Raw genomic sequence first — 26,853 nt, forward strand, 5'->3', positions numbered from 1 at the left:
AATGTCAGGGGTCGTCTTATACGCCGGGTACGGCGTGTGCAGGGAGTGATCCTTGATGGTTCCCAGGGTCTGGAGGAGAGGAGACTCTCCTTCAGGCCCTGGGATCCATATTCGTGTAAAAGAAAAGAATAAAAATAAAAAATATGGATATACTTACCCTCCAACGACCCTTGGCTTTCAGCGGTGCAAGCAGTGGCCTTCGTTCCTAAGGATGCTTTGCACCCCTTCCGCTTGCACCGCTGAGAGCCGGGGGCCGTCGAAGGGTAAGTATATCCATATATTTTATTTTTATTCTTTTTTTTTACATGAATATGGATCCCAGGGCCTGAAGGAGAGTCTCCTCTCCTCCAGACCCTGGGAACCATCCGCACCACACACGCCGTATAAGACGACTGGGCGTATAAGATGACCCCGTCTTATACGGCGAGTATATCCCAAACTCCATATTTTATATGGAAAAGTTGGGGGTCGTCTTATACGCCCCGTTGTCTTATACACCAGAAAATACGATATTTACAATGATGGTCCAGCCATCTTCAGGGACTGGGGGATAGATGGAAGTATTGAGTGGGCTACACACAAACATAAAATGACTTTGATTGGGGAACGTGATAGGCCGCTCTGAACAAATGTGATTGAGGGAGCGCCTAAAACTATGCAAATTGTGAATGGTCCTAATATCTTGGGGTAGAGCATTCCAGTGGATTGGCGCAGCACGGGAGAAGTCTTGGAGTCGGGAGTGGGAGGTGCGAAAGTCATTTGCAAAGCGTAGAGGTTGGTTAGGCCGATAGACAGAAATAAGGGAGGAGAGGTAAGGGGGTGCTGCACTGTGAAGAGCTTTGTGCTTTGAATTGGATTCTATAATGAATGGACAGCCAGTGTAATGACTGGCGAAGAGCGGACGCGTCCGAGTAACGATTAGCTAGATAGACAACCCTGGCTGCTGCATTAACGATAGACTGGAGAGGGGAAAGTCGAGTAAGGGGGAGGCCAATTAATAGAGCATTGCAGTAGTCCAGTCGGGAGTGGATCAGGGCGACAGTGAGGGTTTTTGTTGTTTCCATAGTGAGAAAAGGGCGGATTCTAGAGATGTTCTTTAGGTGTAAGCGGCACGAGCGGGCAAGAGATTGTATATGTGATGTGAAGGAGAGATCAGAGTCAAACGTAACACCCAGACAGTGCACCTGCTGCCGGGGTGTTATTATGGTGCCACCCACGGAGGGAAACGTCAGGTTTAGGGAGGTTAGTAGATGGTGGGAGCAGAAGAAGTTCGGTTTTGGAGAGGTTGAGTTTCAGATAGAGAGCGGACATGATGTCGCAGACTGCGGACAGACAGTCAATGGTGTTCTGTAGTACAGCGGGAGTAAGGTCAGGGGATGACATGTATATTTGTGTGTCGTCGGCATAAAGATGGTACTGAAAGCCAAATCTACTGATGATCTGTCCAATTGGGGCAATATAGAGAGAGAAGAGAAGGGGGCCAAGGACTGAGCCCTGAGGTACCCCAACAGTGAGAGGAAGAGGAGACAAAGTGGAGCCAGAGAACAGAACACTGAAGGAGCGGTCAGAAAGATAGGAGGACATCCAGGAAAGAGCAGTGTCCTTAATGCCTAGTGACTGGAGCCTAGAGAGTAGGAGAGGGTGGTCAACAGTGTTGAAAGCTGCAGAAAGATCGAGAAGAATGAGCAGAAAGTGGTCACCATTACATTTCGCTGTCAGAAGGTCGTTGGTTACTTTGATGAGTGCAGTTTCTGTCGAGTGTAGGGGATGGAAGCCGGAATGTGAAGGGTCTATTAGGGAGTGAAAAGAGAGGTAACGGGTAAGGCTGGAGTAGACTGGGTGCTAAAAGAGTTTAGAGATGAAGGGGAGGTTGGAGTACTACACTGTCTAGAGTGGAGGTTACGGTGAGATCCTCCAAAAATCAACTCCATTATAGTCTCTGTTGTGAATTCTGTTGTCGGGCTCCCTCCTGTGGTCATGAATGGTACTTCGGCTGGTTCTGTCCATGGACTTCCTCTGGTGGGTGTTTCTGAGTTTCCTTACACAGGTGACGAGGTTAATTCGTTAGCTTGCTGCTCTATTTAACTCCACTTAGATCTTTGCTCCATGCCACCTGTCAATGTTCCAGTATTGGTCTAGTTCACTCCTGGATCGTTCTTGTGACCTGTCTTCCCAGCAGAAGCTAAGTTCCTGCTTGTATTTTCTTTGGTTTGCTATTTTTCTGTCCAGCTTTCTATTTTTATTGTTGTCTTGCTTGCTGGAAGCTCTGGGACGCAGAGGGAGCGCCTCCGCACCGTGAGTCGGTGCAGAGGGTCTTTTTGCGCCCTCTGCGTGGTCTTTTTGTAGGTTTTTGTGCTGACCGCAAAGTAACCTTTCCTATCCTCAGTCTGTTCAGTAAGTCGGGCCTCACTTTGCTAAATCTATTTCATCTCTGTGTTTGTATTTTCATCTTTACTCACAGTCATTATATGTGGGGGGCTGCCTTTTCCTTTGGGGAATTTCTCTGAGGCAAGGTAGGCTTTATTATTCTATCTTCAGGGCTAGCTAGTTCCTTAGGCTGTGCCGAGTTGCATAGGGAGCGTTAGGAGCAATCCACGGCTATTTCTAGTGTGCGTGATAGGATTAGGGATTGCGGTCAGCAGAGTTCCCACGTCCCAGAGCTCGTCCTTATTATCAGTAACTATCAGGTCATTCCGTGTGCTCTTAACCACCAGGTCCATTATTGTCCTGACCACCAGGTCATAACAGTACAGGTGGCCCAAAGTACTAATGCATCTCAATAGAGGGATAAGAGAAGTTCTGAGACCATTTTTTTTTCTTTGCAGTGTGTTTTGTCTCTCTTTTCCCCTTTACCTCTGGGTGGTTCAGGACACAGGTGTAAACATGGACATTCAAGGTCTGTCCTCTTGGATGGATAATCTCACTACAAGGGTACAAAACATTCAAGATTTTGTGGTTCAGAATACGATGTCAGAGCCTAGGATTCCAATTACTGATTTGTTTTTTGGTGATAGATCTAAGTTCTTGAATTTCAAAAATAATTGTAAATTGTTTCTTGCCTTGAAACCTCGCTCCTCAGGTGACCCTGTTCAACAAGAAAAGATCATTATTTCTTTGTTACATGGTGACCCTCAAGACTGGGCATTTTCCCTTGCGCCAGGAGATCCGGGATTGCGTGATGTTGATGCATTTTTCCTGGCGCTTGGATTGCTTTATGACGAACCTAATTCAGTGGATCAGGCAGAGAAAATCTTGCTGGCTCTGTGTCAGGGTCAGGATGCAGCGGAGATATATTGTCAGAAGTTTAGGAAGTGGTCAGTGCTCACTCAGTGGAATGAATGTGCCCTGGCAGCAATCTTCAGAAAGGGTCTCTCTGAAGCCCTTAAGGATGTCATGGTGGGATTTCCCATGCCTGCTGGTCTGAATGAGTCTATGTCTTTGGCCATTCAGATCGATCGACGCTTGCGTGAGTGTAAAGCTGTGCACCATTTGGCGGTACTATCTGAGCATGGGCCTGAGATTATGCAATGTGATAGGACTTTGACCAGAGCTGAACGGCAAGAACACAGACGTCGGAATGGGCTATGTTTTTTCTGTGGTGATTCCACTCATGTTATCTCCGATTGTCCTAAGCGCACTAAGCGGTTCGCTAGGTCTGCCACCATTGGTACGGTACAGTCTAAATTTCTATTGTCCGTTACTCTGATTTGCTCTTTGTCATCCTATTCTGTTATGACGTTTGTGGATTCAGGCGCTGCCCTGAATTTGATGGACTTGGAGTATGCTAGGCGCTGTGGTTTTTTCTTGGAGCCCTTGCAGTATCCTATTCCATTGAGAGGAATTGATGCTACGCCTTTGGCCAAGAATAAGCCTCAGTACTGGACCCAATTGACCATGTGCATGGCTCCTGCACATCAGAAGGATATCCGCTTTCTGGTGTTGCATAATCTGCATGATGTGGTCGTTTTGGGGTTGCCATGGCTACAGGTTCATAATCCAGTATTGGACTGGAAATCTATGTCTGTGTCCAGCTGGGGTTGCCAGGGGGTACATGGTGATGTTCCATTTTTGTCTATTTCGTCTTCCACTCCTGAAGTTCCAGAGTTTTTGTCGGATTATCGGGATGTATTTGATGAGCCCAAAGCCAGTGCCCTACCTCCTCATAGGGATTGCGATTGTGCAATTAATTTGATTCCTGGTAGTAAGTTTCCTAAGGGCCGATTGTTCAATTTATCTGTGCCAGAACACGCCGCTATGCAGAGTTATATAAAGGAATCCTTGGAGAAAGGCCATATTCGCCCGTCGTCATCACCGTTAGGAGCAGGGTTCTTTTTTGTGGCCAAGAAGGATGGTTCTTTGAGACCTTGTATTGATTACCGCCTTCTTAATAAAATTACAGTCAAATTTCAGTATCCTTTGCCGTTGCTGTCTGATTTGTTTGCTCGTATTAAAGGGGCTAGTTGGTTCACCAAGATAGATCTTCGAGGGGCGTATAATCTTGTGCGTATTAAACAAGGCGATGAATGGAAAACAGCATTTAATACTCCCGGGGGCCATTTTGAGTACCTGGTTATGCCATTCGGGCTTTCCAATGCTCCATCAGTATTTCAGTCCTTTATGCATGACATCTTCCGAGAGTACCTGGATAAATTCCTGATTGTGTATTTGGATGATATTTTGGTCTTTTCGGATGATTGGGAGTCTCATGTGAAGCAGGTCAGAATGGTGTTCCAGGTCCTTCGTGCAAATTCCTTGTTTGTGAAGGGGTCAAAGTGTCTCTTTGGAGTTCAGAAGGTTTCATTTTTGGGGTTAATTTTTTCCCCTTCTACTATCGAGATGGACCCTGTTAAAGTCCAGGCCATTTACGATTGGACTCAGCCGACATCTGTGAAGAGCCTGCAGAAGTTCCTGGGCTTTGCTAATTTTTATTGGCGCTTCATCGCTAATTTTTCTAGTGTTGCTAAACCGTTGACCAAGAAGGGTGCTGATGTGGTCAATTGGTCTTCTGCAGCTGTAGAGGCTTTTCAGGAGTTGAAGCGTCGTTTTTCTTCTGCCCCTGTGTTGTGCCAGCCAGATGTTTCGTTCCCGATTCAGGTTGAGGTTGATGCTTCTGAGATTGGAGCAGGGGCTGTTTTGTCGCAGAGAAGTTCTGATGGCTCGGTGATGAAGCCATGTGCTTTCTTTTCTAGAAAGTTTTCGCCTGCTGAGCGCAATTATGAAGTTGGTAATCGAGAGTTGTTGGCCATGAAGTGGGCATTCGAGGAGTGGCGTCATTGGCTTGAAGGAGCCAAGCATCGCGTGGTGGTCTTGACAGATCACAAGAATTTGACTTATCTTGAGTCTGCCAAATGGTTGAATCCGAGACAGGCTCAATGGTCGTTATTTTTCTCCCGTTTTGATTTTGTGGTTTCGTACCTTCCGTGCTCTAAGAATGTGAAGGCTGATGCCCTGTCAAGGAGTTTTGTGCCTGACTCTCTGGGTGTTCCTGAGCCGGCGGGTATTCTCAAAGAGGGGGTAATTTTGTCTGCCATCTCCCCTGATTTGCGGTGGGTGCTGCAAAAATTTCAGGCTGATAGACCTGACCGTTGCCCAGCGGAGAAACTGTTTGTCCCTGATAGATGGACTAGTAGAGTTATCTCTGAGATTCATTGTTCAGTGTTGGCTGGGCATCCTGGAATCTTTGGTACCAGAGATTTGGTGGCTAGATCCTTTTGGTGGCCGTCTTTGTCACGGGATGTGCGTTCTTTTGTGCAGTCCTGTGGGACTTGTGCTCGGGCTAAGCCCTGCTGTTCTCGTGCCAGTGGGTTGCTTTTGCCCTTGCCGGTCCCGAAGAGGCCCTGTGTTGTGAATTCTGTTGTCGGGCTCCCTCCTGTGGTCATGAATGGTACTTCGGCTGGTTCTGTCCATGGACTTCCTCTGGTGGGTGTTTCTGAGTTTCACAGGTGACGAGGTTAATTCGTTAGCTGCTGCTCTATTTAACTCCACTTAGATCTTTGCTCCATGCCACCTGTCAATGTTCCAGTATTGGTCTGTTCACTCCTGGATCGTTCTTGTGACCTGTCTTCCCATCAGAAGCTAAGTTCCAGCTTGTATTTCTTTGGTTTGCTATTTTTCTGTCCAGCTTGCTATTTAATTTGTTGTCTTGCTTGCTGGAAGCTCTGGGACGCAGAGGGAGCGCCTCCGCACCGTGAGTCGGTGCGGAGGGTCTTTTTGCGCCCTCTGCGTGGTCTTTTTGTAGGTTTTTGTGCTGACCGCAAAGTAACCTTTCCTATCCTCGGTCTGTTCAGTAAGTCGGGCCTCACTTTGCTAAATCTATTTCATCTCTGTGTTTGTATTTTCATCTTTACTCACAGTCATTATATGTGGGGGGCTGCCTTTTCCTTTGGGGAATTTCTCTGAGGCAAGGTAGGCTTTATTTTTCTATCTTCAGGGCTAGCTAGTTTCTTAGGCTGTGCCGAGTTGCATAGGGAGCGTTAGGCGCAATCCACGGCTATTTCTAGTGTGTTTGACAGGTTTAGGGATTGCGGTCAGCAGAGTTCCCACGTCCCAGAGCTCGTCCTTATTATCAGTAACTATCAGGTCATTCCGTGTGCTCTTAACCACCAGGTCCATTATTGTCCTGACCACCAGGTCATAACAAGTCTCTTCACTAGTGATTCATCTAGAGTGGAGTTGCTAAAATGAGGTCCTTTAAAAATCAACTCCAATCTAAGAGCGGGCGGAGTTTTGTAGGGAGGGTTGTGACAGGGATGGAATAGAAATGTTCTTCAGTGACCACAGTCATCTCTCTAATAATTTATGTCACTTCTGTGTTGTAAATTATGATGATTCTGTCAGTTGCACTCTTTTATGCGTCTTTCCACAAAGCTCCACCCACTCTTCAAAAATGTCAGTGTTGCGAACAGGATCGGTGGACACACAGCAAAAGTTTTGGCAAAACTGAACAATCAGAAATGAGTGTAATTTTTTATATTACAAAATGTAATAATAAAAATGCAAGTTTTAATAATCATGAAAAAAAGTGCGGCCCGATTAGAAGAGTAAGTTAGAAGAGAGTAGATTGTGAAACTTGTTTATACTGTTTGTATTGAACTTTGCATTGCCATAGCTGGAGTGCAGCTTGTGTGACACGCTCCAGCAAGCTCCCTTTGTACCTAATATTACTATTCTCATTACAATAACTGTTAGCCTTATTGCCCGGCCTATAATCCTCTATTTTTCAATAAAGCCATTATTTTGTTTCTGCTATCTCATCTACTGTACCATATTTCAGTCCTGCCTAGCGGTGTCGTTCAGTCACCGCTTCATACCAACCATATAATTAAATAAAGGTGTTTATATTTACAATTATATTTCAAAATCTCTCTTATACCAGGTCCTAAACTTGCCTTACCTCACTGAGAATAAACGTCTCCATCTGAAGGGGTACATGTGAAACCTCTTCCTAGACTAAAATTATCTCTCTCTGTGGAGGGGTATTGGACCTGCTGTAGGCAAGTTTAGGACCTGGTATAAGAGAGATGCCGTAAAGGGGCTACCAGGTACACATAAAATTGGCCATTTTTATGCGCTAAACGCTCTCATTTTTCATATTTCTAGTGCAGTAATGCAGTTCAAATTTCGTATTTCAAGTTTGCATGTTCTAGCGCTGCAGTGTGCTGCCTTATTTACTTAACTATATACGAGTTGGCGACTCTAGGTTCAGCACCTGTTCACACTTAGTCTATGTTTGGATGTGCCGGTCAGGTTTTTGAAATTTATTCTTTAGCCTTCTGACTGAGCACTCCGCCTCCTAGACACAGGTGTTTTAATTACAGCAGGTCCAATACCCCTCCACAGAGAGAGAGAATTTTAGTCTAGGAAGAGGTTTCACATGTACCCATTCAGATAGAGACGTTTATTCTCAGTGAGGTAAGGCAAGTTTAGGACCTGGTTGTCATGATTCCAATGGCAGGGAATCACAAAAGGACAAGCACCAACGAGCTCTAGGGTGATGGAACCTGAGCTGACCGCGACCCTAAACCTGAACACACAAATAACAATAGCCGGGGAACGTGCCTACGTTGATCCTAGACGTCTCGCACCAGCCGAAGATCTAACTTCCCCTATTAGAAGAAACACAGACCTCTCTTGCCTCCAGAGAAATACCCCACAGAAATAGCAGCCCCCCACATATAATGACGGTGAAATGAGAGGAAGGCACATACACAGTATGAAAACAGATTCAGCAAAATGAGGCCCGCTAAAACTAGATAGCAGAGGATACAAAAGTAAACTGCGCGGTCAGCAAAAAACCCTTCAAAAAACCATCCTGTAATTACTTGAACTCATGTTCCAACTCATGGAACATGAGGAGCAATTACAGCCCTCTAGAGCAACCAGCAGCAAAGAAACAATTACATGCAAGCTGGAAAAGACAAAAATAAAGCAAAACGTGGAACAAGAAAATCAAAAACTTAGCTTGTCCTGAAGATTACAGAAGCCAGAAGTTGAGGTAACAAAACACTCTGATAACCTTGATAGCCGGCGGGGAAATGACAAGAAAGCCCGGTTAAATAGGAAACTCCCAAATCCTAATAGAACAGGTGGACACCAGAGACAGCAGAACACAAATCACCCAGTACCATCAGTAACCACCAGAGGGAGCCCAAAAACAGAACTCACAACACTGGTATAAGAGAGATGCCGTAAAGGGGCTACCAGGTACACATAAAATTGGCCATTTTTATGCGCTAAACGCTCTCATTTTTCATATTTCTAGTGCAGTAATGCAGTTCAAATTTCGTATGTCAAGTTTGCATGTTCTAGCGCTGCAGTGTGCTGCCTTATTTACTTAACTATATACGAGTTGGCGACTCTAGGTTCAGCACCTGTTCACACTTAGTCTATGTTTGGATGTGCCGGTCAGGTTTTTGAAATGTATTCTTTAGCCGTCTGACTGAGCACTCCGCCTCCTAGCCACAGGTGTTTTAATTACAGCAAGTCCAATACCCCTCCACAGAGAGAGAGAATTTTAGTCTAGGAAGAGGTTTCACATGTACCCATTCAGATGGAGATGTTTATTCTCAGTGAGGTAAGGCAAGTTTAGGACCTGGTATAAGAGAGATGCCGTAAAGGGGCTACTGGGTACACATAAAATTGGCCATTTTTATGCGCTAAACGCTCTCATTTTTCATATTTCTAGTGCAGTAATACAGTTCAAATTTCGTATTTCAAGTTTGCATGTTCTAGCGCTGCAGTGTGCTGCCTTATTTACTTAACTATATACGAGTTGGCGACTCTAGGTTCAGCACCTGTTCACACTTAGTCTATGTTTGGATGTGCCGGTCAGGCTTTTGAAATGTATTCTTTAGCCTTCTGACTGAGCACTCCGCCTCCTAGCCACAGGTGTTTTAATTACAGCAGGTCCAATACCCCTCCACAGAGAGAGAGAGAATTTTAGTCTAGGAAGAGATTTCACATGTACCCATTCAGATGGAGACGTTTATTCTCAGTGAGGTAAGGCAAGTTTAGGACCTGGTATAAGAGAGATGCCGTAAAGGGGCTACCAGGTACACATAAAATTGGCCATTTTTATGCGCTAAACGCTCTCATTTTTCATATTTCTAGTGCAGTAATGCAGTTCAAATTTCGTATTTCAAGTTTGCATGTTCTAGCGCTGCAGTGTGCTGCCTTATTTACTTAACTATATACGAGTTGGCGACTCTAGGTTCAGCACCTGTTCACACTTAGTCTATGTTTGGATGTGCCGGTCAGGTTTTTGAAATGTATTCTTTAGCCTTCTGACTGAGCACTCCGCCTCCTAGACACAGGTGTTTTAATTACAGCAGGTCCAATACCCCTCCACAGAGAGAGAGAATTTTAGTCTAGGAAGAGGTGTCACATGTACCCATTCAGATGGAGACGTTTATTCTCAGTGAGGTAAGGCAAGTTTAGGACCTGGTATAAGAGAGATGCCGTAAAGGGGCTACCAGGTACACATAAAATTGGCCATTTTTATGCGCTAAACGCTCTAATTTTTCATATTTCTAGTGCAGTAATGCAGTTCAAATTTCGTATTTCAAGTTTGCATGTTCTAGCGCTGCAGTGTGCTGCCTTATTTACTTAACTATATACGAGTTGGCGACTCTAGGTTCAGCACCTGTTCACACTTAGTCTATGTTTGGATGTGCCGGTCAGGTTTTTGAAATGTATTCTTTAGCCTTCTGACTGAGCACTCCGCCTCCTAGCCACAGGTGTTTTAATTACAGCAGGTCCAATACCCCTCCACAGAGAGAGAGAATTTTAGTCTAGGAAGAAGTTTCACATGTACCCATTCAGATGGAGACGTTTATTCTCAGTGAGGTAAGGCAAGTTTAGGACCTGGTATAAGAGAGATGCCGTAAAGGGGCTACCAGGTACACATAAAATTGGCCATTTTTATGCGCTAAACGCTCTCATTTTTCATATTTCTAGTGCAGTAATGCAGTTCAAATTTCATATTTCAAGTTTGCATGTTCTAGCGCTGCAGTGTGCTGCCTTATTTACTTAACTATATACGAGTTGGCGACTCTAGGTTCAGCACCTGTCAACACTTAGTCTATGTTTGGATGTGCCGGTCAGGTTTTTGAAATGTATTCTTTAGCCTTCTGACTGAGCACTCCGTCTCCTAGCCACAGGTGTTTTAATTACAGCATGTCCAATACCCCTCCACAGAGAGAGAGAATTTTAGTCTAGGAAGAGGTTTCACATGTACCCATTCAGATGGAGATGTTTATTCTCAGTGAGGTAAGGCAAGTTTAGGACCTGGTATAAGAGAGATGCCGTAAAGGGGCTACCAGGTACACATAAAATTGGCCATTTTTATGCACTAAACGCTCTCATTTTTCATATTTCTAGTGCAGTAATGCAGTTCAAATTTCGTATTTCAAATTTGCATGTTCTAGCGCTGCAGTGTGCTGCCTTATTTACTTAACTATATACGAGTTGGCGACTCTAGGTTCAGCACCTGTTCACACTTAGTCTATGTTTGGATGTGCCGGTCAGGTTTTTGAAATGTATTCTTTAGCCTTCTGACTGAGCACTCCGCCTCCTAGCCACAGGTGTTTTAATTACAGCAGGTCCAATACCCCTCCACAGAGAGAGAGAATTTTAGTCTAGGAAGAGGTTTCACATGTACCCATTCAGATGGAGACGTTTATTCTCAGTGAGGTAAGGCAAGTTTAGGACCTGGTATAAGAGAGATGCTGTAAAGGGGCTACCAGGTACACATAAAATTGGCCATTTTTATGCGCTAAACGCTCTCATTTTTCATATTTCTAGTGCAGTAATGCAGTTCAAATTTCGTATTTCAAGTTTGCATGTTCTAGCGCTGCAGTGTGCTGCCTTATTTACTTAACTATATTTACAATTATGGCATGATTTTTGACCAATAAGTTTGGGTTTCTCTCTTTGGTATTTGTGCCTTTCCGAATGGTCCTTTTTCTATATAGTCTGGCAACTATATGTGTTTATACTGGTTTGAATTAACTATTTATTTTTGCTAATATTTTCACATATATCAGAAGCCTCACCCAAATTTATTGTCTACTGTTGAAGAAGGAGATATACCGTATTTTTCGGACTGTAAGACGCACTGGACCATAAGACACACCTAGGTTTTAGAGGAGGAAGTTAGGGAAAAAAATTGAAGCAAGAAATTGTCAATTCTGTACTGTAATATCCTCTATACTGGTATATAGGGTCCCCCCATCCCCATTCTGATACACATGGCCCCTCATCTCTATCCTAGTATGCATTGCCATAACCCATCCTTATCCTGGTATGATTAGCATCATCCCGGTTCTGGTATGCATGACCCCATCACCGTCCTGGTTCGATTGGTCCCATCCTTATTCTGGTATAATTGTCCCCATCCCATTCCTGGTATGATTGGCCCCATCCTTTTTCTGGTATAAATGGCCCCATCCTGTTCCTGGTACGATTGGTCCCATACTTTTTCTTTTATAAATGGCTTCATCCCATTCCTGGTACAATTGGTCCCATCCTTTTTCTTTTATAATTGGCATCCCGTTCCTGGTATGCATGGCCCCATCAGGAAAGATAAAAAACACAAAACATTGCACTCACCTACACGGCGCTCCTTCACAGCGTCCCGCCTCGGTGCCAGCAGCTGCTTAATGCTTGTAAGCAGCGCATGGCAGGGACGTCATGCGCTGCTCACAAGCAGAGCACAGCTGCTAGAATACTCACCGGGACCGTTCATTACAGAGAGCTGGTGAGTATCCATTCCTCTTCAGTAGCGCGCAGTGTCAGCCGGAGACATCCTGCTGCGGCCGGCGGTCACATGTGCTGATACTTAAGAGAAATTAATATTCTGATGGGGCCATTTATACCAGGATGCCAGAAAAATGAATATGCGTTGCCCTCCACGCCCATTGGCATTGAATGCAGTGCATATTAATTTCTCTTTAGCAGAGGGCATAGTTAGCTAGAGCCACTGACTCCAGCCTCCTGTGACCCGATGCTCCACCAAAACTGCTCCCCCACCTCCCCACCACAGCCAGAGCCCATACATCCGGACTATAAGAGGCCCCCAATTTCCTCCACATTTTGGGAGGAAAAAAGTGCGTCTTATAGTCAGAAAAATACGGACAAAAACTGAGATATGGATCTACATTCACATTTATTTTGGTGGTGTGTCATGGTCCCTTTCAGTTTCAAACTGAGCAATCAGACTATTTATAACATGCATAGCTGCTACTAATCCATATACGGTACTTGTACAGTAGTTGTATTCATCAGGGCTTTAGGCAAAAATCCAAACGATCATGTCACTTACAGAGAAGCTTGTAAAATGCTAATTGTATCAATTCCTTGACCTTTGAGACCGAAACATGCAGTAGATACAAAATCTATGTACATAGGGCAGATTGCTAGAAGTCATCCTCTAATCATGTGTTACAGACCATTATTTTCTTTTTTCTGAATAATTAGTGATATAATGCTTTCCATGACACCAGGTTGTCCCATGACCAGTGTACCCATCTAAGAGAATGCCAAGCATGTGAAAATCATTGGGTTTGTGGTGGCATTATACCACAAACATCTGTGAGTCAAATGCAACCTGACTTCTCCTTTTTTAAAGCTCTGACTGGACTATTTTAAAGAAGGAACAGTTATAATTGTTAGTGGTAATTAGAGTGACTATTCATATGTAGTAATAGAAGCATTTCCAAATAATGGCCCTATGTATCGTTAGGAAGTAGTTATATGAAGCAAGAGTCATAGAGAAAACTTGAATATCACTAATATCTTTGTATGTGTCTTATTTCTTGTTTTTATATAAGGGGGGTGGATTTAGTTGGAAATAAATTGAGAATATATTCTAAAGAAGAATGAAAAGTATAGAAAAGATAAAATGTAACCACTTAAATGGAGTAATATAGCTATAAATAGCTGTTTCCAGCCAGCTAACGCTCGGCACGCTCATTGCTATCTAATTAACGTTGCTGGTGATTAAACTAAAGTAAATAATGACAACATTCAATAGCACTTATGCAGGTGGTAAATTGACTTAAAATGAAGTTAATAACAATAATAATCATTAAAAATCTGAATAATACTAATAATACATTTTATGTAAAATCAAAAACAAACTGGATTCAGTAAGATGTGCGTTTTTATTCATTCCAGCATCTAAACAAATTTCATAACGAAACATAAATTAAGTTAAAATTTCTCTGTAAACACAATTAAATGTATAGTCATTTTCGTCATTTTCAAAGATCTTTCCTTGACTTCTGCCAGGTACAATTTAATGTGTGGGGACGGGATTGTGTGTGGTAATGTGGTGGGGGGGCGGGATTATGTGTGGCAATGTGGTGGGGGGATTATGTGTGATAATGTGGTAGTGGGGGGCAGGATTATGTGTGGTAATGTGGTGGGGGCGGGATTATGTGTGGTAATGTGGTGGGGGGCGGGATTATGTGTGCTAATGTGGTGGGGGCGGGATTATGTGTAGTGATGTGGTGGAGAGTGGGATTATGTGTGGTAATGTGGTGGGGGGCGGGATTGTGTGGTGATGTGGTGGGGGGCGGGATTATGCGTGGTAATGGGGTAGGGGGCAGGATTATGCGTGGTGATGTGGTGGGGGGCGGGATTATGCGTGGTAATGGGGTGGGGGGGCAGGATTATGTGTGGTAATGTGTTGGGGGGCGGGATTCTGTGTGGTGATGGGTGGGGGGATGGGATTCTGTGTAGTGATGGGTGGGATTATGTGGTGTGTGGTGGGGGGTGGGATTATGCGTGATGTGGTGGGTGGGCGGGATTATGTGTGGTAATGGTGTGGGGGGCGGGCTTTATGTGTGGTGATGGGGTGTGGGCGCGGAATTAAGTGTGATGATATGTTGGGGGCGGGATTATGTGGTGATGTGGTGGTGGGCGGGATTATGTGTGGTGATGAGGTGGGGCGGAGCTACTGTGCAGTGGGTGGGATTAGCAAGTGTGATGTGGTGGGGGGCGGGATTATGAGTGACAATGTGGTGGGGAGTAGGGTTATGTGTGGTAATATGGTGGGGGGCAGGATTATCTGTGGTAATGTGGGGGGATGGGATTGTTTGGTAATGTGGTGGGGGTAGGATTATCTGTGGTAATGTGGAGGGGCGGGATTGTGTGGTAATGTGGTGGTGGGCAGGATTATCAGTGGTAATGTGGTGGGGGCGGGATTATGCATGGTGATGTGGTGGGGGTGGGATTATGTGTGGTAATGTGGTGGGAGCCGGATTGTATGTGGTGATGTGGTGGGGGCGGAATTGTGTGTGGTAATGTGGTTGGGGGCGGGATTATGTGTGGTAATGTGGTGGGAGACGGATTGTGTGTGGTAATGTGGTTGGGCGCGGGATTATGTGTGGTAATGTGGTGGGAGACAGATTGAGTGTGGTAATGTGGTTGGGGGCGGGATTATGTGTGGTAATGGGGTGGGGGGCGGGATTGTGTGTGGTAATGTGGTTGGGGGCCGGATTGTGTGGTAATGTGGTGAGGGCGGGATTGTATGTGGTGGGGGGCGGGATTATGTGTGGTAATGTGGTGATGTGGTGGGGGGGCGGGATTGTGTGTGGTGATGTGGTGGGAGGCAGAGCTACTGTGCAGGGGGCAGGATTAGCGAGTAATCACGATGCCTCTTATATATATAGATATTATGGATAGTGGGGAACAAACAATAATAATTGGAAAACAGGATCCACACTTAGGTCCATGTTGAAGACAGTGTTCAAGTTGATCATAAGGTTATTTGCGTCTGCCCTCCTAGGCCGTTATTTACAGTTGGATAATGTAGCAAATAATGAAAATGAGCTTTTTGGACGATTGAGAAAATCTATACTGAGATCAGAAGGTTCACTATTAGTAATGAGCGAACATGGTCAGATAAGGTGTTATCCGAATATGCTTGTTTGCTAACTGAGTCGTCACCAAAGTCACTTGGTTAGCACCCGAGCAAGCTTAACTGAAAACGTCCACCCATCACTATTTACTATGTATCCATTCTAAAAAGTCTGGAAAGCAAATATTAGCAAGCACAGGTATGTTAATCTATTTGGTATTTTTGGACACCTACCGTTGTGGCCAAACGTATTGACTCCCCTGCAATTCTGTCAGATAATACTCAAGTTTCTTCCTGAAAATGATTGCAATCACAAATTCTTTGGTATTATTATCTTCATTTAATTTGTCTTAAATGAAAAAAACACAAAAGAGAATGAAGCAAAAAGCAAAACATTGATCATTTCACACAAAACTCCAAAATGGGCCAGACTAAAGTATTGGCACCCTCAGCCTAATACTTGGTTGCACAACCTTTAGCCAAAATAACTGCGACCAACCGCTTCCGATAACCATCATTGAGTTTCTTACAATGCTCTATTGGAATTTTAGACCTTCTCCAAACTGCCATTTTTAGATCTATCCACAGGTGTTCTATGGGATTCAGGTCTGGACTCATTGCTGGCCACCTTAGAAGTCTCCAGTGGTTTCTCTCAAACCATATTCTAGTGCTTTTTGAAGTGTGTTTTGGGTCATTGTCCTGCTGGAAGACCCATGACCTCTGAGGAGACCCAGCTTTCTCATACTGGGCCCTACATTATGCTGCAAAATTTGTTGGTAGTCTTCAGACTTCATAATGCCATGCGCACGGTCAAGCAGTCCAGTGCCAGAGGCAGCAAAGCAACCCCAAAACATCAGGGATCATCTGCCATGTTTGACTGTAGGGACCGTGTTCTTTTCTTTGAATGCCTCTTTTTTCTCCTGTAAACTCTATGCTGATGCCTTTGCCCACAAAGCTCTACTTTTGTCTCATCTGACCAGAGAACCTTCTTCCAAAATGTTTTAGGCTTTTTTCAGGTAAGTTTTGGCAAACTCCAGCCTGGCTTTTTTATGTTTCGGGGTAAGAAGTGGGGTCTTTCTGGGTCTCCTACCATACAGTCCCTTTTCATTCAGATGCCGACGGATAGTACGGGTTGACACTGTTGTACCCTCGGACTGCAGGGCAGCTTCAACTTGTTTGAATGTTAGTCGAGGTTCTTTCTCCAACATCCGCACAATCTTGCGTTGAAATCTCTTGTCAATTTTTCTTTTCTAGGGAGGTTAGCCACAGTGCCATGGGCTTTAAACTTCTTGATGACACTGCGCACGGTAGACACAGGAACATTCAGATCTTTGGAGATGGACTTGTAGCCTTGAGATTGCTCATGCTTCCTCACAATTTGGTTTCTCAAGTCCTCAGACAGTTCTTTGGTCTTCTTTCTTTTCTCTCAATGTGGTACACACAAGGACACAGGACAGAGGCTGAGTCACTTTAATCCATGTCAACTGGCTGCAAGTGTGATTTAGTTATTGCCAACACCTGTTAGGTGCCACAGGTAAGTTACAGGTGCTGTTAATTACACAAATTAGAGAAGCATCACATGATTTTTCGAGCAGTGCCAATACTTTTGTCCACCCCATTTTTTATGTTTGGTGTGGAATTATATCCAATTTGGCTTTAGGACAATTCTTTTTGTGTTTTTTCATTTAAGACAAATTAAATGAAGATAATAGCAAAGAATTTGTGTTTGCAATCATTTTCAGGAAGAAACTGAGTATTATCTGACAGAATTGCAGGGGTGTCAATACTTTTGGCCACAACTGTAAGTGGCTGCCAGTAATGGCAAGAGGAATGGTCTACAGAGTGTAAGGATCCATTAGGTCTAGGTGTTAGGTATTGTGGTGTTCGGTATTTTATATTGTAGTTCAGAGAATTCAATACAATAATAGATGTAGACCCATTTCATAACTTTTTATTAAAACAAATCCAGTTATTTGCAAATTTCTAGACATAATTCTTAATGTTATTAAGCCTTAGAAACAAATTTCAAAATCACAGCAGATATGATTAAACAAAACAGCCTTTTTTGTTCCCCAACAATCCAATGCAGAAGCTCAGGAAGTGCTTCATGGCAGTCAGCATACTAAGTCATGGGAAAATGACCCCAAGTGGTGATGTCAGAGGCATGGCTCCCGAGAACATAGACTAACCGCTGTGGTCATGTCAAAACCAATTGAAAACATAGAACAGGAGCACCGCCAGAGTTACTGAGTTGGATCACCAGGGAGGATAGAAGAAATATATATAGTTTATTTGGTTATTTTGTCACATCTGCTCAAGGGATTGTCCAAGATATCACCTACCTTCAGGATAGGTGATAACTTCTTGATTGGTGGGGGTCCAACTGCTTGGACATGCAGCAAGTGACAAAACAGGGCACTTTTATCTCCGTTGGGACTCGTTCACATGTTCAGTATTTGGTCAGTATATCTCGTACATCAGTATTTGTTGCCAAAATTATAATAGAAACACGTCACCACTTCTGTAAGTATCACCTTCTCCTGGTTTTGGCTTACAAATACTGAGGTAAAATACTGACCAAATACTCAACATGTGCACGTGGCCTCAGAATGGAACTGCAGTTTTCGATAGCCGTTCCATTCATATTCTGCGTGACTGCTGAGCGTTGCGCTCAGGTTTTTAATTCAGCCCCATAGACAATGAATAGAGTGGTATTTTGGCATCCGACCTGCCATTTATTTATACGTGTCCCATTGAGGATAAAAAATTCCCAGTGGTTGGACCACACCGATTGTGGATAGGGTGTAATTTGTTTTTACTGGATATCCCTTTTTTACATTTTCTATGCATGCAAAACAAATAATTTCATAAAAAAATGTTTGCCTAAAAAGTCTTCCATAGTGAAACTACATAAAAGTAATCTATTTTCCTCTAAAAAAAAGGATTTTTGAAGGTGACCACAAAAATACAGTAGTAAATGAGAAGTGTACAAGCCTGTGTGAAATTTTCAGGAAAAACTTAAGCGTATTGGAGAAGTTTCAAAAAGTTACATGACGCAGAAAATTCACAAAGTGATTCGTGTGGAAAGTTGAAAGTATTTATAGGGAACTTGTGTGGTTGATAGAGTGCAATGAATGGAACAAATAACAGACAATGAGTTGTACAGTGAGTCATCAGAGTAAATGTTCACCCCTTATTAAATATATAGAGCTCCGAATCCTCTGCTTAGACAAAAAATAAAATCATAAAACTGTTACCGCTGCTTGTTTGTCGTCACTAGTTTAGTATCTTACAGTATGCTTCACACATATTGTCACCAGGTTTATGTAAGGCCAGTATAAAATAGTGATAGTGACCCTGATTACACCAATGTGTCGTTCACTTGTCCATGTGATGTCGTTTTGATAAAATCATAATTAAGAAAGCTGCATAGCAAGGCGATCCAGAAATCATCATATTCACGAGCACTGGGTGTTTAGAGGGAGCCTGCAACTCATGGACATGGAGGACTCTACTGCACATCATTAAGACGACTCCTGGCTCAGCTCCTTCTTCACCTCTTCAACAGGGCTAAGTAACTAATAAGCTGCAGTTATCGTGGTCTCAGGTTATTACATCATAGGCTCGATCCATCATTTGTGTTGACGTTTTTTGTGCCGTTTTAATAAAAATGGAGCATGTGGTTCATGAATTTTTCTCAGAGGAACAAATGCTTTTTTTCGGTCTTTGACCATTTTTCACAAAAAGCTGCATGTTTTGCAAAATGTCGCAAAAAATACTGGAGTACATAAAATCACACCAGGGGGAAACTGGAAATGTATCAACTTGTGAGTTGCAACTGAGGAATCCGGTGAAACCATCTGTAAATCCTAATCTCCACTCACAAACTTAAAAAAAAACAACAACTTGGGAATACTTTACATATCAAATAGCATTCAAGAAACGCACAAATGGAAAGATGGATTTGGTGAAAAGAAAAATAGGTGCCAAACCCTAAAGCTCGACAAAAAAAACTCAGTGAATTGGGTCCTTTGTTTCCTATAGATAAGGCGATATAAACCTGGTGACATATTTCCTGTAAACAGTATGTATAACCTGTCATGTCCCCAAACGCTCTAAACCTGCAGATGTAGGGCTAATCTGCAGGCTAATAGTGTTCTGAAGCCATATGGTAACCGCACTGGAAGTCCGGCAGCCAGGACGAAACGAAAAGCGGCTTCAGTCAACACTCAGTATATTATGAACGTCAGCTGAAACTAGGCACCAGCACTGTCTGACAGTCAGCTCAGCAATGAAGCACTGCCGAGCAGGCTGTCAGTCAGTGCTGGGATATGATAACTATACAGTGAGCGGTGACTGAAGCTGCGCCACACGCATCTCTATGACTGAAAGCCAGCGGCTGGCAGCAGGCGTAAAGATAATTTCCTTCCAGTAGCCAGCCTTTCAACACCATGTCTGCACAGCTTTAGAACGTTATTAAACTTCAAATTAGCCCCATATATTCAGGTTAATTGCGTTTCTTGACATGACAGGTTTCCGTTAAAGGAAATCTGTCACCAGTTTTTTTCAACTAATCTGAGACCAGAATAATGTAGAGACAGAGAGCCCAATTCCAGAGATGTGTCACTTACTGGGCTGCTAGCTGTAATTTTGATAAAATCCCTGTTTTATTAGCAGATTATGTCATGCCGTGTAGTCCTCCATATTCATATATATATATATATATATATATATATATATATATGTGTGTATGTATAACCCGGCCCCCCACCTCTGATTGGCAGCTTTCTGCCTATGCACAGTATACACAGAACGTTGCCATTCAGTGATGTGGGCGGGATTTCAAAGGGCTCAGCATTTAGAGAACTGGTGAATCTACAGCAGATAAAACTGTAATTTTATAACTGCAGCAAGCAGCCCAGTAATGGACGCATCACTTAAATCAGGGTCTCTGCATGATGCTGCTCTAAGATGGCATAGCAAAACCTAGTAACAGATTCCCTTTAATTTGATAAACTCCCCTTGGGGTATTAGCACTTTATTATGCAATTTCATAGTTATGCACTGGATTTGTAGCTCGGTATCAGGGCTCAATCGCATGAGCGATAATTCTATCTTCCAAGAGAATCAGATCGATTATGGTAATGACACTGATCAGAGTTTGAGCCAAGTGTGAGTTTATTGTGAGAAAATCATATTACAGGTTCAGAGAAGACAAAGAACTTAATGTCTCCATCTTCTCCATTGTCTGAGGCCGCATATGTCGGACTGCACTCGGCTGAAACCCGAGTGCAGTCCGATGCTTTACACGCACCGATAGATTTGCGGAGCCACACGCATCATGCTGCGATTTTTTTTTTTCATGCCAAATCAGTATGAGTAAAATAAAAACAGATCTCCACTGCCTCATAATATAAAATTGGGCCGAGTGCTATTCGTTAAAACATCAGATAGCAGTCGTCCAAATGATACGCTCTTGTGAGCGAGGCCTCATTTATAAATAGCTGTCTAAAAAAAAATCTGTCCATTTTGCACATAGCAACAAATCAGCTCAAATTTCATTTCTATAAGTGCCGTGATAAACTGAAGCTTATGCTGTGATTGATTGATATTAGCGACGAGAATTATGACTTTTTGGCTGTTTCATAATTCTTTTCCACGGTGTTAAATGGTGGACATTCATTTTAAGTCCTCATTAGTCCTCATTCAGACGTCAGGGTTTTTCACCTACACGAAAAAATGGTAGACATGTCATCAGTGTTTTGGATCCGGTTTTCATCAATGTTTTGGATACGTTATCATCAGTGTTTTGGATCCAGTTTTCATCAGTGTTTTGGATCCAGTTTTCATCAGTGTTTTGGATCCACTTTTCATCAGTGTTTTGGTTCCACTTTTCATCAGTGTTTTGGATCCGGTTTTCATCAGTGTTTTGGATCCAGTTTTCATCAGTGTTTTGGATCCAGTTTTCATCAATGTTTTGGATCCAGTTTTCATCAGTGTTTTGGATCCAGTTTTCATCAGTGTTTTGGATCCAGTTTTCATCAATGTTTTGGATCCAGTTTTCATCAGTGTTTTGGATCCAGTTTTCATCAGTGTTTTGGATCCAGTTTTCATCAGTGTTTTGGATCCACTTTTCATCAGTGTTTTGGTTCCACTTTTCATCAGTGTTTTGGATCCGGTTTTCATCAGTGTTTTGGATCCAGTTTTCATCAGTGTTTTGGATCCAGTTTTCATCAATGTTTTGGATCCAGTTTTCATCAGTGTTTTGGATCCAGTTTTCATCAGTGTTTTGGATCCAGTTTTCATCAGTGTTTTGGATCCAGTTTTCATCAGTGTTTTGGATCCGGTTTTCATCAGTGTTTTGGATCCAGTTTTCATCAGTGTTTTGGATCCAGTTTTCATCAGTGTTTTGGATCCAGTTTTCATCAGTGTTTTGGATCCAGTTTTCATCAGTGTTTTGGATCCAGTTTTCATCAGTCTTTGCTCAGTGTCGGGTTTCACTATCAGAGTCCCATCAGTGATATTCACCACGTTTGGAAAAATAAATAAATTACTCCGTGATTTTTTGGGGGACACACAGTCTACAAAAAAGCACAAGTACGGTAGATGTGAACAGCTTCATAGAATTTAAAGGGTTCATGTTCTATCCATAAACAACACAGATAGAACACGTTTGTGGAAAACGGACGTCTGAATGAGGCCTCGTACAGTAATGAGCAATCACCAACAGCTTATTTATAGTATTATAGTTAATACTGTTATAATGTTTGTATAGTGTACATTATAACTCCGGTAAAACGGGAGTGCGGGAATGTAAGAATATTAATTTGTTAAAAACATCCAGTTTATGGTTAGTAATGATGTAAAAAAGGAATTTATACAGGGATTTCTATCATCGTCCTTAGATTAGGACGTCTGACAATGCAATGCCTAATAATGGCACAATGCATTATACCCCATTTATTACAGATTGATATGGAATAACTGGAGCAAGTCCCACTCTGTTGTAACCGCGATCAAACACAGAATAAAACTGGCCAATAAAGACATCTCCCAGAATCCACAGAGGTCCTGCAGGGGGAGCAATATCCTGCCCTTCGAAGCCACTGCTGCAGAAGTTTTCTCCATCCTAGCAAACAAGGAGAAATTGTATACAGTGTTAATAATGCTATTTGTCATCCATAAATATCCAGTTATTATAAATCTCCATAACTGAGAACTTGGTGCCTTTTTTCCTATTATTTACAGCAATATGGATATCAGATTTGTGGTAGCAGTATTTGTGAAGTAAAGGATATGATACATGGTTTTCTAAATATTTAAATAATATAAAACAGAAAATTGTGACATGCATTTGCATTCAGCGCTCTGTAGTCTGATACACCTAAATAAAATCCTGCGTGATCCATTACCTCCAGAAGTCACAAAAATAATAAATTGAGTCTGTGTGTAATTTATTCTCAGTATAACTACAGATGTGCCGTGAAGGCCTCAGAGGATTATTTCAGAACATTAGGGATCAAACAGCATGAAAAATAAAAACAATTCCTAAACTGCTGTTTATTTATTGTTCTGCTTCCCAAATATTGGAATAAGATTAGATCCGCATTTATACTGCGCTCTTCGCTGAGCACTTACGTCAGAGCTAAAATCCAAATCTCCAATAAAACATGATTCAGGTGACTTCCTCTATGGAACTATTCACTATAAAGAGACAGATAGAGTCACTTTGGCCTCTGGCCTCTATTCGCATAGTGTTTCATCTTTTTAGGCAAGCACAAAGGTTCACTTGGCCACCAAAAAGATGGACTCTGCCAGAAACAGAGGCTGGAAAAACTCGAAGAAATCCAGCTCCAGAAAATGGAAATAATCCTTTGTTTAAAATTCAAAACAACTTTATTCAAAATATCATACTGAAGACTAAGAACACAATAGTGTTCGAAACGCCTTCAGTGAGGACTGAGATGTGATCCTCTCTTCAGCTACTTGTTAGTCGGGTTCAAATTTTTTATTATGATATTTTGAATAAAGTTGTTTTGAATTTTAACCCCTTTCTGACATCTGACGTTCTATCCCGTCGAGGTGGGGTGGGCCCGTATGACCACCAATGGGATAGTACGTCATAGCGATCGGCCGCGCTCACGGGGGAAGCGCGGCCGAATGTCAGCTGACTATCGCAGCTGACATCCGGCACAATGTGCCAAGAGCGGTAACGGACCGCCCCCGGCACATTAACCCCTGGCACACTGCGATCAAACATGATCGCAGTGTTCCGGCTGTATAGGGAAGCATCGCGTAGGTAGGGGGCTCCCTGCGGGCTTCCCTGAAACCCCCGAGGCAACGCGATGTAATCGCATTGCTGTGAGGGTCTCTTACCTCATCCTCCCTGCAGCAGGCCCGGATCCAAAATGGCCGCGGCATCCGGGTCCTGCAGGGAGGTGGTTTCACAGCTCAGAGAAGGCGCCGGGAAGCCTCCAGGAGTGCACAGCAAAGTGTCAGATCAGCGATCTGACATTATAACATGATGCCCCCCTGGGGCAATGTTATAGTGTAAAAAAAAATATATATTCACATGTGTAAAAAAAATGTAAAAAAAATTCCAAAAAAAATCCACCCAAAAAATAAAAATATTGTTCCTATAAATACATTTCTTTATCTAAATTAAAAAAAACAATAAAAGTACACATATTTAGTATCGCCGCGTCCATAACGACCCCACCTATAAAACTGTCCCGCTAATTAACCCCTTCAGTGAATGCAGTAAAAAAAAAGAGGCAAAAAACAACGCTTTATTATCATACCGCCAAACAAAAAGTGGGATAACACGCGATCAAAAAGACGGATATAAATAACCATGGTACCGCAAAAAACGAGCCACGATACAGCATAATCAACGAAAAAATAAAAAAGTTATAGACCTCAGAATAAAGGGATGCAAAAATAATTATTTTTCTATAAAATAGTTTTTATCATACAAAAGCGCCAAAACATAAAAAAATGATATACCGTATATACTCGAGTATAAGCCGAAATTTTCAGCCCATTTTTTTGGGCTGAAAGTCCCCCTCTCGGCTTATACTCGAGTCATATACCCGGGGGTCGGCAGGTGAGGGAGAGCGGGGGCTGTGTAGTTATACTTACCTGCTGCGGCGCGGTCCCTGCAGTCCCTGGCTTCCCCGGCGCTGCAAATTCTTCCTGTACTGAGTGGTCACATGGCACCGCTCATTACAGAAATGAATAGGCGGCTCCGCCTCCATAGGGGAGGAGCCGCATATTCATTGCTGTAAATGATCGGTAACTGTGACCGCTCAATTACAGGAAGAAGCTGCAGCGCCGGAGAAGCCAGGGACTGCAGGGACTGCGCCAGGAGCAGGTAAGGGGAGCGCAGCGCTGCGCGATATTTACCTGCTCCTCGCTCCGGTGCGTCTCCGTCTGCAGCGTCCTCTAGCAATGACGCTCAGGTTAGAGGGCGCTGTGACGTAGTCAGTGCGCGCCCTCTGCTGAGCGTCAGTGCTGGAGACGGAGCCGCACGAGGAGCAGGTAATTATTGAAAGCGCTGGCGTCCTGAGCAAGAGAGGTGAGTATGTGATTTTTTTTTTTTTATTGCAGCACCAGCAGCATTATATAAGGAGCATCTATGGGGCCATAAAGAACGGTGCAGAGCAATCTATATGGCACCGCACAGCGTGATAAGGAGCATCTATGGGGCCATAATCAAAGGTGCAGAGCAATAATTACATGGGGCACAGCTTTATAAGGAGCATCTATGGGGCCATAATCAACGGGTCAGAGCAATAATTACATGGGGCACAGCTTTATAAGGAGCATCTATGGGGCCATAATCAACGGGTCAGAGCAATATATACGGCACAGCTTTATAAGGAGAATCTATGGGGCCATAATGAACAGTGCAGAGCAATATATATATGGCACAGCTTTATAAGGAGCATCTATGGGGCCATTATCAAAGGTGCAGAGCATATATATATATATGGGGCACAGCTTTATAAGGAGCACCTATGGGGCCATAATCAACGGTGCAGAGCAATATATATGGGGCACAGCTTTATAAGGAGCACCTATGGGGCCATAATCAACGGTGCAGAGCATTCTATATGGCACAGCTTTATAAGGAGCATCTATGGGGCCATAATGAACGGTGCAGAGCATATATGGCACAGCTTTATAAGGAGCATCTATGGGGCCATAATCAACGGTGCAGAGCAATATATATATGGCACAGCTTTATGTGGAGCATCTATGGGGCCATAATGAACGGTGCAGAGCATTGTATATAGCACAGTTGTATATGGAGCATCTATGGGGCAATAATGAACGGTATGGAGCATCTATTTTTATTTTTGAAATTTACCAGTAGCTGCTGCATTTCCTACCCTAGGCTTATACTCGAGTCAATAAGTTTTCCCAGTTTTTTGTGGCAAAATTAGGGGGGTCGGCTTATACTCGGGCCGGCTTATACTCGAGTATATACGGTAAATGAGGTGTCGCTGTAATCGTACTGACCCGAAGAATAAAACTGCTTTATCCATTTTACCAAACGCGGAACGGTATAAACGCCTCCCCCAAAAGAAATTAATGAATAGCTGGTTTTTGGTCATTCTGTCTCACAAAAATCGAAATAAAAAGTGATTAAAAATTGGCATGTGCCCTAAAATGTTACCAATAAAAACGTCAACTCGTCCCGCAAAAAACAAGACCTCACATGACTCTGTGGACCAAAAATTGGAAAAATTATAGCTATCAAAATGTGGTAACGCAAAAAATATTTTTTGCAATAAAAAGCGTCTTTCAGTGTGTGACGGCTGCCAATCATAAAAATCCACTAAAAAACCCCACTATAAAAGGAAATCAAACCCCCTTTCATCACCCCCTTAGTTAGGGAAAAATGAAAAAATTAAAAAAAAGTATTTATTTCCATTTTCCCATTAGGGTTAGGGCTAGGGTTAGGGCTAGGGTTAGGGCTAGGGCTAGGGTTAGGGCTAGGGTAAAGGCTAGGGCTAGGGTTAGGGCTAGGGTTAGGGTTAGGGCTAGGGTTAGGGCTAGGGTTAGGGTTAGGGCTAGGGTTAGGGCTAGGGTTAGGGTTTTGGCTAGGGTTAGGGCTAGGGTTAGGGTTGGGGCTAGGGTAAAGGCTACAGTTAGGGTTGGGGCTAAAGTTAGGGTTAGGGTTGGGGCTAAAGTTAGGGTTAGGGTTTGGATTACATTTACGGTTGGGAATAGGGTTGGGATTAGGGTTAGGGGTGTGTCAGGGTTCGGGGTGTGGTTAGGGTTACCGTTGGGATTAGGGTTAGGGGTGTGTTTGGATTAGGGTTTCAGTTATAATTGGGTGGTTTCCACTGTTTGGGCACATCAGGGACTCTCCAAACGCGACATGGCGTCCGATCTCAATTCCAGCTAATTCTGCGTTGAAAAAGTAAAACAGTGCTCCTTCCCTTCCGAGCTCTCCTGTGCGCCCAAACAGGGGTTTATCCCAA

General features: G+C 43.2%; 1 protein-coding gene across 1 annotated transcript in view; it reads right to left on the bottom strand.

Annotated features, from left to right (window-relative positions):
• Nucleotides 1-20,524: 20,524 nt before the first annotated feature.
• The window catches only part of CTSE (cathepsin E), a 76,825-nt gene continuing 70,496 nt past the window's right edge, over nt 20,525-26,853 (bottom strand). Inside the window, exon 9 of the mRNA XM_069760101.1 lies at nt 20,525-22,490. Coding sequence (XP_069616202.1) covers nt 22,311-22,490 — 180 coding nt within the window. The 3' untranslated portion in view covers nt 20,525-22,310. The remainder of the gene's footprint in view (nt 22,491-26,853) is intronic.

The sequence above is a fragment of the Ranitomeya imitator genome, chromosome 3 (genome assembly GCF_032444005.1).
Source record: "Ranitomeya imitator isolate aRanImi1 chromosome 3, aRanImi1.pri, whole genome shotgun sequence".
NCBI classification, from domain to species: Eukaryota; Metazoa; Chordata; class Amphibia; order Anura; family Dendrobatidae; genus Ranitomeya; species Ranitomeya imitator.